Source organism: Botryllus schlosseri, chromosome 16, assembly GCF_051294905.1.
Source record: "Botryllus schlosseri isolate E-star chromosome 16, Bs_hap1, whole genome shotgun sequence".
Taxonomy (NCBI): domain Eukaryota; kingdom Metazoa; phylum Chordata; class Ascidiacea; order Stolidobranchia; family Styelidae; genus Botryllus; species Botryllus schlosseri.
Genome location: NC_137251.1, coordinates 5,934,825 through 5,947,407, shown reverse-complemented (window position 1 = coordinate 5,947,407; position 12,583 = coordinate 5,934,825). Strand labels below are relative to the sequence as shown.

Genomic DNA, 12,583 nt, shown 5'->3' with positions numbered 1-12,583 from the left:
GACGTGCACTCATGAGATAATTCAAGTAGAAGTAATGCCATATATTTCTATTCCATTACAAAGAAAATTCAAAACTACTTCTAGTTTTTTTTAGCAGTTATTCGGAGATTGTCACTTTCGAAATTGCAGGGCGCATCTTCGCGACTCGCGCAAAATTACTGACGGTACCAAGAATCGGTGCAATCTTCGATAGTTTATTGAGCTACCGCGATACCGGACTCTTTCGCCCAGCTACTGTGACAGTTTCACACAAAAGCAATGCAGGGATATCCCCAAACCACTTTATACTTTACAAAATCCAGATTGGTAAGAGTAAGTAGTTTTGACTAAAACTGTTTAGACGAGCTGAAAGAGGTCTAAAAATAGAACCCCTTGAGTAAGTTGCAAGTACGCAAAAGCTACTTAAGTACTCGGAAAAAGTAGTAGTTTGTTAGGGACGGCCCCTGAATGTACTCCATCTGGCTAAACGAATCTGTAGATCCAATAGAGGTTCTGATATAAATTTAGCGAGCATTGCGACTCGTGCAATGATTGTCAAGCACCAGAAACGCGATTTAATCGCTAAATATCGGGCTTATACACGGATTCGCGTCATCCGCTTCTCGTTTGCTCGATTCGTCGCGAGCCTACACAATGGATTGTAACCGTGTGTAATGTGTGTATCGCATAAACAACGCATGCCGCCACAAATATAGCATAAGCAGCTGTCAAAATACACGTCCCATACACTAAACCTTTTCTCACTGGCGGTCTATCTACGAACACTGCGAGAGTGTATTTTCCGTAGATTCGTATTGTGTCCCGTTTATTTTAAGTCTGCAAACGACAACGGACTTAGAATACCGCGCATACAAAATTAGAAGAGCCGGCTAATGACAAACAAGTGCGATTTGCCGAAGTGAGAATACACTCAGTATGAACAAGATACCACAACTAATCAGCAAACACGACAGATAAACACAGATGCCCTTTGCCTATATCCAAGCGAATTAGCGTTGTACGTGTGTAACGAAACGGGACGCTCTACACTTAAAATAAGCCTGCCGTCAATCGTAAACCGACGCTGTCAAGCGATTTGACAGCAAGTCTTCGGTAATTTTCCATAATCGCGACGCAAGATTTCTGCTCTGCGCGGTTTCGCTGGTCTGGCAAGTGAAGCAGTTGTTGAAATACAGCCCGCCGACGCCTTCCAGCTCGCGGGCCGTGGCCACGAAGACGGTGGTAGACGCCCCCTGCCTCTGGAATAAAATAATATTGAATAAGTCTACCATGCTTCAGCTTATAGTTATTTCTCACATATTTTGTTGATTAAAATGAAAACGCGGGTTTGAAACACGGATTCGACGTAAGAAAAGAAGCCTTTTCTTACGGCGTATCTTCAAAATAACAAAGAATGAACTGATTTCAATTCTATTGCAAAACATGACAACAAAACATAAACTTCGATCGGAACGTGTCCAAAGCCGAACAAATCCCGGCAATAATCAGCGAATTAGCGGCCATTTCCATGATTCACGCCACCACATAGTTGACAAATAGCGTTCCTACGCTATTTATTGTCGTGGTGACATTTCAACAAGTAAAAAACAAATGCTGCGTGTTGCATACATCACTCTGAGTACATGTATCGGAGACCCATATGGATGTGGATATACCACGCCTGACTTGTGAAGTACGTATTACGTATAACCCCTCCCATCTCAATGCGATCCTACAACGGTAGTTGTCCGTAATATGAGACGGAAAAGAAAAAATCATAAATCACCTTGTCGGCCCGGTGTGAAATGACCAAGATGTAGATTGTAGAAACACCGTGAATATCAAAGAACAGCAACATAGGCTCCCGTCAAGTATTCAATTTTACGGTTTCTTTATCAGTCCTACAATGTATCGATGTGCGATAGAAATATATTTGTAGTTTGACACAGAAAACAACCAACAGTTGATTAATACATAAATATTGAAATAGACTGCTAACAGCGAGTTATAAAATACGGTGAAGCACACGACGAGTAATATTGGTCAGAGAAATCTGGTTATAAAAACAAAACTTTCATCACTAGTTATATTCAGTACGTTTGTATCACACAGCAAACGCAAATCTGACGAAAAAAGGCCCCTTCGAATGCATTTGCTTTCGTGCAGAGCGATGGCTTGACTCCTGAAAATCCCGGCAATTACATTTAATATGCGGTTCAGTCATACCCGCCGATAGAATCGCCGATATTCGGTAAACTGTCACAAACCATCAGTAATTGATCGCAATCACAGCGGCTTCTTATGTTACGCGACCGTTATTTGGATTATCTCAGCATCATCGCATATACACAGGGTCAGTCTTGTAACGGCTCACGCGCAGCGTACAACCGAGATTTCGCGGAAAAGACGGCCTGTCGTCACGGCGCGGAATTTTGAAATTACGTCGAATGCTTGGTTTTAGTGTAAACAACTCGGTATTGGTACATGACAATCATACTGGTGGATGCGGAATACACAGATCCGTTGCGAGCGTGAAATTGCAAACAAAAATACCAATTCGCACGGAAAATTGGCGTTGCAATGTACCAAACCACGGACACAATGCCGTCGAGGTAAAATATCGTAAGTTTCAAGAAAGTGGATGATCGACAGACAATTAGAGAGTAGCGGGGAAAAGATGTCACAATTAACGTAGAGACAAATTTCGATATCCCGAGTTAGCATCAGCGACCCCTTAGTTCGCTTAGCTCGCAACACACGGACGTCCAGCATAAAAACTCATGTATGCAAACTTGTTACAACGCTGGTGATAATATGCACTCCGTAGGCCTACTCCGGTAAACAAATACAGTCTTCCTTATCCCGAATCCAACACATGCGACTCGGCACGCGCCGCGATTCCGAGTAGGATTTAAACTTGACACATTCGAGCACGACCCGCTTTCGCGGAATCCGATAAATGAGTCACGCGCTCTGAGTCGTGTCAACTTAGACGCCCAAGCGACGGGAAATTACGATGCTTCTCCGGCAGTGAGAAAGCTGCAAGTCCAATGCGTGCAGAGATAAACAGACGAAAATATCCAATACAGAACGGTTTACTAGTTTGCTTATGGTGATAGAAGGTTAAGAAAATTCTGCCGGAATAGATCAAGTATCGGTCGCGCGGTAGATTGTACAAATATAAGCCGCAATTGATCAATGTTGATAGTGGAATGAGATGAAGGAATGCAATTTTGTGATGTGATACTACCACCAAAAACTAATAGTACAAAATGAGTAGCATGCTTTCGACGCCTATGTACTTTTCAGAACAAGTATACATTTCATCCGTCATGCAGTAATCGTAGTTGACAAATAACAAGGATGGATTTTATCGGACAAAAGAACCGGTCAACTATAGCATCACTCCACTTGGGCATGGGTATGCCTCAACAATGAAAACTAACTTATTTGAATTTTATATACTGCAAATACCCACCATGCAACTTTGTGTATGTCCGTTGCGTGTAATTAATTGACGTGTAAGATATGTAATAGTATATTTGTTAGCAGGTTCGTTGTGTCACTGTTACGTCAATTTGAAACTCAATTGAAGTGTTGGAAAATATGCCACGCTCCCATTTCTGGCTACACTGCACTTATTCGGACACACATAGTAGGCGTGTCGAGATCCATAAAAACATTGTAATGCATTGTCCAAGCCGGTATCACTACTACATCATTAGCGATATGATATGAGAAATGAAGTGTCGGTAAAGTCCTTATCTCACGTAGATTTCTTCTCAACGTATCGATTTCGGTTATGCAAAGTCGGATACTATTTGTTATTTTTTCTATTGATAATCTATAAGATTGGTAATGATCAGAAACCAATGCTAACATAATTTAGACTTTTGAGACTTCCGTGTAATATTTACGCCTACAAGGTCCCGTCGCATCGGAACAATCGCCAACCGCGACAGCCTGGGAAATGGAGAATTTGCGACAAACACTTGTCGCAGAAATTCGATTGATTATCGAGATACAACAGCAATAACAACTTCGGAATGCCACGACATATAGTAGATTTGTATTGCTGTTTTTAAGGCCGCATCGCAAACAGCAGACGACTGAAGAAGTTTCGAGGATAGGTCGGCTTACAATCGCGATATCAACGAAGGGAGTGGCAGGTGGCAAGGCGTCAAACCGCATTAGACAAACGCCGCCGCTCCGCGCTTCTTCCAAATTGCTCACATCGCGAGTTGATATTCTGCTTTGATTGAATCGGAGATAATTTTTCCCGAGCGGAAGTCTTGTCACAATGAAGGGAAAAGGGAATTTTCTATATTGAGACGGAGCGGACTGCGAACAATCCAACTTGGCAAACGTAACCTAGATTGGGTTTGCCGCATCGTTTCGTGATTTCTCGCTATCCGCAGTCGTGTGGAATAATAATGCACCGGCTGAAGAGGGGATTTTGGATTGTAAAGCCCGAAATATGTGTAGCTGTAGCATCTATTCTGAAAGGTCACCCAAAAAGTCAACCACACTACACGCCCACCATGTACATTGTACAATGTACAAAAACACCCGGGCATAAATTCATAACTAAGGTCAATATCTATATTTACCAGCGTAATTAGTCACCACAACACATACTGATTATTATTATTCTGTTGTTGTTGTTGTTGTCGACTACTATAGTCATTTACACCAGACCAACTTTCATCGATGTTATTCTGTAGCTGCCGACTTGTAGCAAGGCACACTTCTAGGTTTTATAAGACACCGCTTACACGGATGAGAAGGCGAGGAGGAGCCTTGATATAACCTGCAACACTTAGGTAGGAATTCTGGAATCGACCTCGGTCGGACTCGGACTCGTACCCATAACTCATTGGTGTTGCAGCTGTTGATTAAACCACTACGTTATCTCGCCACATTATGATTCTGTAACGCTGAGGGTTATATCGATTCCAGAATTCCTTCCCAGGCGTTGGAGGTTGATCCTGGCTCCTATTCGGCATGTAAGCGTTAGCGGTGTCTTAGAAAGCCTAGTCAGTAGATACGGAATCATGAAAAAGAATATAGGGCCCGTGTAAATGACCATTGTAGTCGAAAAACACCATGAATACCACAAATAAACAACACCAATGATTATAAGCAGGGTGACAATAAACGTATATTTTAATCGCAATGTCCTCTATACGGTTGCGTCACACATATCAACCACGTGAGAAGTTTTAAAGAGGGCATTTTATGCACTGTAAACGAGGCTTATACAATGCTGGTACTAATAAATAAAATTGCAAGGGACAATTTACTACCAGAACCTATATATATTCTGTGATTGGGACTGCTTTTACAACAATCAACTGATACAGTCGCGGGTTACTGATGAGACAGCCTAAAAATACGCACTTGACAAAGTCGCGCATAAATTTAGCGCGTTATGTCACAATAATCGCCGATCGCTCATTATCAAACGCTGACAGATTGTTCCTGAATTGCCAATGATTTCGTGTAATGCCAACGCGATTCGTCACGAAGCATTAATCACAAGCGCCAATTGCAAGCCGCTTCACAGGCTCATCCAACGGGAGATACGGGCAAATCTCAGTCGCAAATTGCCGACATGAATCACTCATCGTACGCCGCGAAAAACAATATCACTCGCGAGGGCGAATTAATAAACAAAAGATACGATTTCAAAGTCCATCAAAATAAACATCACGCATCCCAGAGCGTTCTCGCCGAAGCCTAAGACTGGATGCACACAATGGCGTGGCGCGTACGGCGGACATCCGGCTACGCTGTCATCTGCGACCAAATTCCAAACCGCGACTTCAATGGGATTGTTATTTCCTTTCTAAAATCTAGGACTTTCGCAAGAACAGCAAGTAAATAACCTCGCCGGCAATCAGCCGGTGCGACGCAGAACTCGGCTGGCCTCTCATTTCCAAGAGGCTAATTCCTGACAATCGCGCGGAATACGTAACGGAAATACACGGTAAGACACCCTCACGGGCCTGCCCGCGGTAACAAAGGAGCTGTATCACACTTTGTACACGACGCAGGTAGAAAATAGTGGCTGATTTTCCACATCTCCACTGTTACATGGGGTGCAAATCGACATTCTCACCCATACCAGTTGTTGTGAATGATCCAAATACAGCAAGTATTAATTGGACACGCGGGTTCTGTTTACTTAATTTCACATCTCGAGAAAATCAAGTTTTTGTAAAATTTTCATTTTCTTTCAGCCATAATGTACGCTGTTTCAAACATAGCCATGACGAATGTATGGCCGGAAGAAATCAAAACTTAACAAAAACTTGAGCCTCTCGACAGATGAAAATGGACATGAGCTACTCCGATTCCACAGCTACGATATAGCCTCATGAGAGTGAGTGTATCCTATATATTTTAACCAACTGGTTTGGATGTGAAAGTCGTATGCTAAGCCAAAGAGTCCCATAAACCTGATTTACAGCAGCACACGCAATGGCGAAAATTCGAAATCATTCATGTTTAATTTTGTTTATGGTTTACAGTGCAGGCGACTCGCCTGACACTATTTTCGTGTTATCGTTTGTATGGTAGATGATGTCCAGCACTGTTGCCGTGTTGGTTATCGGATTTGCGGTCGCGCATAAATTGGTAGAAAGCTTAAAATGGTGTGCGGTGTATTACTTCCGCACGCACGTATGGAAGGCTCAAGTTCACACTGGAAATACCGTCACGTAGAAGAAAATGAACTTGTGCCCTGGATGTGGCGCGTTTCGGACCAATCGCGTGGCAACTCGGAAACGGTATCAACGTTTCACAATTTCCGATTGCGACACGCCCACCTATAATATCATATACGCAACGGTCGGAAACTAGGCTTGTTCCCCACGCAATCTGGAATGTCCGCTTCGAATTAGAGGCTGATAGTTTTTATGAAAACGCGTTTAAATGCACTTATAGAACATACGCCTAGCCAATATACATACTATTTATACAGACAATTTGCATTGAGGAATAACGGAATGTATAGAAGAAGGTTGAAGATGTACAATTGTACTTGACATGGAAGGGGTTAAAATGCTGGGCATTAACTGTCACATTCCCATTCAAAGTTCAATACATGGCGTATACCGAATGCGAAAGTTCATTTTGGAGAGCATTAATGGTTTCAGTGGCTCAATGGATATGCGGCATGAGTCGCACTCACAGGCATTGGACAATGCAAGAAATTAGATAGTACCGGAAATAGCTGGAACAGCATGACATAACGAAGTACAAATTTACAAGACATCGAGAAGGGTCACTTTTACAGTACACAATAGAAAGTTAGCGTAACTTCACAAAGGCTTGCAATATACAGCAGGAATAATCGTTCCATACCAGTATTGTCTATTCAGAAAAATGCCTTGAAAGCCTCGGTTACGGGCTCGGATTTCAATAAGATAAGCGGCGTAACTCGAACCATAATGTGTAAAAAAAAATGTTGGTTTGAATACAATTTGTTTCCATTCAGAATGCCATTACATCTAAGTGTGAGGCGATTCCATTGACAGAATACATATTCACGATGGCTTTTGGAATCAATTCATACAGTTTTGTGGCTCTGAAATCACACCAAAAGCCATTCTCAAACCACAGTTTTACACATAGTGTAAATATAGTGGCATGTACGTACACGGGGCAAAGTCTGGAACAAAAAGTGCAGTTCACCGGACGGTCTTATAACAGTATTTTCACTTCTACACTCTTAACATACACAATCTTCGTTAAGACTGTAGAAGACGGATTGAACCACAATAGAACTAAACCCACTATAACTTAAACCAGGTGAAGCCTAGAACGGGCGTCTCGCGAATCGCGGATACCGACACAATCCCGTAATCTACGCGACTTGTGAATACGCAGGAATTCCTATTATGTCACAAGGCCACTATAGGTCACGTGGCCGAGCGTCGTCCGAGACTCGCAGCGCGGAGCGGGAGTTCATGAGATTCGTCATGAACGCCATCAAGTCGCGCCGGAACGCAATCCGCTCGATGTCAACGCAGCCGAGTGCATTCGCTCGACAACACACTCCCGGCCGTGCATGGATCTGTATCGACGACTTTGTACTCGCGCGTCAACAAGCCAGTGCACATATACTCGGGAAGGTTCCTGGCTTCGTGGCCTACTTTGTGAAATCATCACTTTTTTCCACTACACCCCGAGTTACACTGTAAATCCAAATGATGTCGTACAGTTTCCTCCATATAACGTGATTGAACGTGAAATGGTTTCCACACTATCCTATGTAGTTCGAAGCATACCGTTAATCCATGGACGGAAAATAGTTGCATTTATCAGAGTTCTATCATAGCTTGGGTATGTGAATCATGTTAACGGCACTATCCTGAGACGAATTGTGCTTTCGCTCACATTCTACTAGGTGAAAATGAGTCGAATGCACCAGTCCTTATGGAGGTCTTAAGGTGTAGTGGGTTTTCCCCCCTATACCACCTCTTCGTGATTTCTAGGAGCGGTACACAAAAGCAGAAGCCCCCACATCCCCGGGAGGTATCTCCGTAGGAATTGGTGTTTGACTCCTCCTTGCTACCAATTGGAAGAGTGGGAAAGCACGATCCGGTGCATTAGAGTACCGTAACCTTCCAAATGTGGCATTGTTCGCGCTCTATTAAATGTTTTTTTTTCAACAATACGATGCTTTTATCGAAAGATTGTAGTATCGGCTGTAAATCCATCAAGGCGGCCGCTGGAAATCATCCGAAGACTGTCCTATAAGGACAGCGCGTCATGTCCCGCGCAATCGCGGCGGTAATAAATGCGATGTGCAGCAGACCAGAGCCTGCCGGATGTTGCTGTATTTGCTCCGTGCGCTCACAGACGATTTCATAGCCATGTTTCAAATAAACCATGTGATTTATCGGGAAAATGTTTGCGGGAATATATTTCCCACGCGTGGTACGACAGCGCAGGTCTACGAAACTAAAATGATTGGTAGAGCGGCGGCTTTCGAGGGCGTGAATTCCCACCTTTGAGACTTCTCTATGCAATTTGTGCGTGTAGTCTACGCGGGGACGGGAAGTGATGTTGAAATATATGATTCATGTGGCAAAATGAAGCATGCACTATGCTCCTGTTCTGTATCGGTTTCAATTAGTATGATTAGTAAATGGTCACTGCGACATTGCGCAGTCAGCTGTCAGTTTTAGGCGTATGGACTGGACATCATTTCGGAAGTTACCCGACAACAGTTAGCCTGCATTGTCAAATTACAGTCATAGAGAGTCAACTGCAATGATGTAGTAGCGGTCCCAAGTTGTTCGAGCACTGTTGCACCCATGCATATAGCGCACTGTTGGCTATTGCAAAAACCAAAACCAGTCCAGTCAACGAACAAATTTGGCTACGGTACAACGTACAGAGTATGCGGATGCGCTACGAGAACTTGCGATTGAACTAACTTCTCAGTTCCAAGAGTCCGATAACGCTAGATGCAACTAGACTGCAGGATGGTGCAATCGCGGCCCGTTCCCTATATTGTGGTTGCGAGACTATTTCATAAGTGATAACGGGCACCACGTGGTGCATGTGATGCGCTCAAACACTCGCAGAAACTCCCATGCGCCCATTTCTGCGACATGGCTTTAATGAAGGATATAAATGTTGCTTGAAAGCGCCAGAAGACTAGAATTCGACCGAATAAAGCGCTATTGCGCAAAATAAAAAGAGTCACTTGTAAGTGATGATCCAAGGATTATTCATTGGAAAATTTCAAATATTCCACCCCCTCGTTCTGTGAGAACTATATGCAAACGGTACTTTAGTGGTATTTCTAGAGAAATCAAAATATGTGCTCGAGCACTTGAGCGAAAATACGAGCGAAAGTAAGAGAAGAGCATCCAAGGTCAGAAGTCACGGATTCGGCCAGATTTCAGTCAGAACAAAAGGAAGCCATTGCGACTATTACTATATATTGTATATATATTGTCCGGCAAAACCGATACACAGTCATATTGCTGATGAATGACATGCGAGACAAACGCGTGGTTATGTAGCAGTGCTGACTGCTTGATCGCATCTTTACCATAGCGCTTCTAGCGGCAAAGAAGTCGTCACCGTGGATCGCTTTGCAACAAGTGGCAGCACACTAGAAATACAATCAAGGCCACTCATTGCCAATAGCTGAAAATCCCCGCACCTATCATAAGAGCCGCATTCCGTTACTCATAACTACGACCGCAACGAGTAAAGAAAGGACTGCGCAAGATTTGTAAAGGTCAGATGATATAGATAGTCGGTGCGGAGAAGCCGAAACCTGTCACAAAATCACGCCGCTGTCATGTTTCCGTTTGAAGTCACACGTTATCCAGCGAAATTACGAAACTGTGAATGCACCCAATGCCATACTGTCCATTGTGAGTTTGTGACTGCATTTTTCAAAGTGAGTCACCCAGGTTGCAGGGAGTTATCATACAGGTCATTGACAGTAGCTGACGATTCATTCATTCATATTACAATGAAAAGGGCTTAGTGTTTCTATGCAATAGATATGTCTTTACGAGATTTACCTACAATGTTAGTTCTTAAATCAACACCTATATTTCGTCTTATTTTTCATTGATGTCACTAATCATGAACGCAATGCAATGTCTTTGCTGGGAAATTATATTACTATAAACTGGAAAACCAAGAACGCTCACATCTGTTAATGGAAATATTGCTCATACATGAAAAATATACTTTAAAACGCGCTGGTCCCATCGACTATGTTTACTAGAGTTTGAAATTATTATTTCCGGTCGTTGAAACCATGATGATGATGCTCGGAGCAACTTTACGGAACCGATTCCGTAATCTCATCGAGGTTTATAGATCCGTCTGCATCACCTGAGCCCGCATTTTGAAATGGTTCAAAATATGATCGACCGCTATCAATATATATTTCTGTAACTATTTGTTGCACATGACAACAAAAACATGCGGACGAGTTCATCCGTAAGTCCCGGTGTGGCAATGCACTTAACCGCCCGACTGATCCCGACCGTGAAGTCGTTACAATTGGACGTTGATGAGATGCAAACACTTGAAAACCGATTCGCGACGAAACAGAAGGATTCCGTCGGTAAGTGTCATCATCACTCTTAGCGACGGCGACACCGCCACCCACCGCGCTCGCGCGTACATCGAGTCAAGTTAAACGACGTGAATAATTAATCAAGAGAATGACGCCGGGCGTGTGGCGACTCCACGGACGACACGACATCTGCGGGTTGTTGATTGGTCAAACCTGGGGTCAGTTTATCAATCAATCAGCGCTTCTATTATTTTCTTTATCCGCTAGAGAGACGCAATGTGCAATGCGATACACAAGACACAGCTCGATATCGAACGACCGAGAGCGGTCTCTCAATCTAACATACCGCTCTGCCTAATGCCCGATGTAAAATTGTTTGATCTTGGATCTTCCGGCCGTCTTATTTAACTTGATTAATTTCGTTGTATTTTTTTCATTTGTTCTTCACATGAACCATGGCCTACTATATAGTAATATAGTAGGCCCTGCATGGACTTTGTATGGACTTTTTTTGTTTGGACGCCGTCAGAAGAGCGACCCAGAGGAGGGGAACCGAGATATACTTTGACACTTCGAAGCCTGCCACTGCCCAGGCTCGAACTGGGGGGATCTCGAGCCGATGGCGGTGAATTTACCAAATGAACCATATTTTTAAATCCGTGAAAGTGAAATTGTTATATCCCCGTTACTACTAGGCGGATCATACAGGCTCCAGGTTAATGCAAAATTAGAGCTTTCAGTGCAGGGGAGAGAGAGAGAGAGAGAGAGGGAGATAGTCACGAAAAAGGCGCACAGCGTTAACACAACAACCGAGCTGCAGTTATGCAGGACTTTATCCAATTGCGAAGAGCAGATTTTAGAAGGCAGGCGGAGGAGTAAATTCTACTAAACGGGGAATCTCTGGATCATCATGTATTTTCTTATCCGCGGCACATCCTCGCCGGAGATAGTTCCCTTCCGTTTTGCATGTACCCAGTTGCGTAACGATAATGACAGGCTGACGCTGGTACAAGTTTACTCGCTGGTGTGGAAATCCAGCACGTAACAACGAAGTCCATCTGTAGTGACAGGAGCGAATTCCGCACGAAAATGTATGAAATGTCTTCTTGACATAGATAGTAACATGAGTTTGCAGGCATATGGGCTGCCGCTAGTCATGAAATGGACAGTAATGAATAATTGCAATTACAACTGAGTCTAACGCAAAGGCAGATTCAACTGTCGCAGTCATCCATCCATCAAACAGTCACGTGATGTTTACATATAAATTATAAATCCACAGCTGAATATTCAGAAGCAGAAGGCAAACAAAGCCGCAGCGACAAATTAGCGCAGGAAACACAGCAACTAAATAACGGAATGACTTGTCACAGACCGCGCCGCGCCGGAATGAGTAAACGGCTCATCGCTTCGAAATGACGCAACAATTTAAAGCCATCCAACATCACAAGAACGACGTAACGTCCAGAAGAGTGATAGACCGATTCAATGCCACCTCTGTAAGGATGTATAAAATGCATTGTAATAGGCGATGATGTAAAT

At 43.4% G+C, this 12,583-nt stretch overlaps 1 protein-coding gene across 1 annotated transcript in view; it reads right to left on the bottom strand.

Annotated features, from left to right (window-relative positions):
- Nucleotides 1–788: 788 nt before the first annotated feature.
- The window catches only part of LOC145459015 (WW domain-containing oxidoreductase-like), a 101,407-nt gene continuing 89,612 nt past the window's right edge, over nt 789–12,583 (bottom strand). Inside the window, exon 10 of the mRNA XM_080337541.1 lies at nt 789–1,238. Within this exon, the coding sequence (XP_080193667.1) occupies nt 1,047–1,238 (192 nt within the window). The 3' untranslated portion in view covers nt 789–1,046. The remainder of the gene's footprint in view (nt 1,239–12,583) is intronic.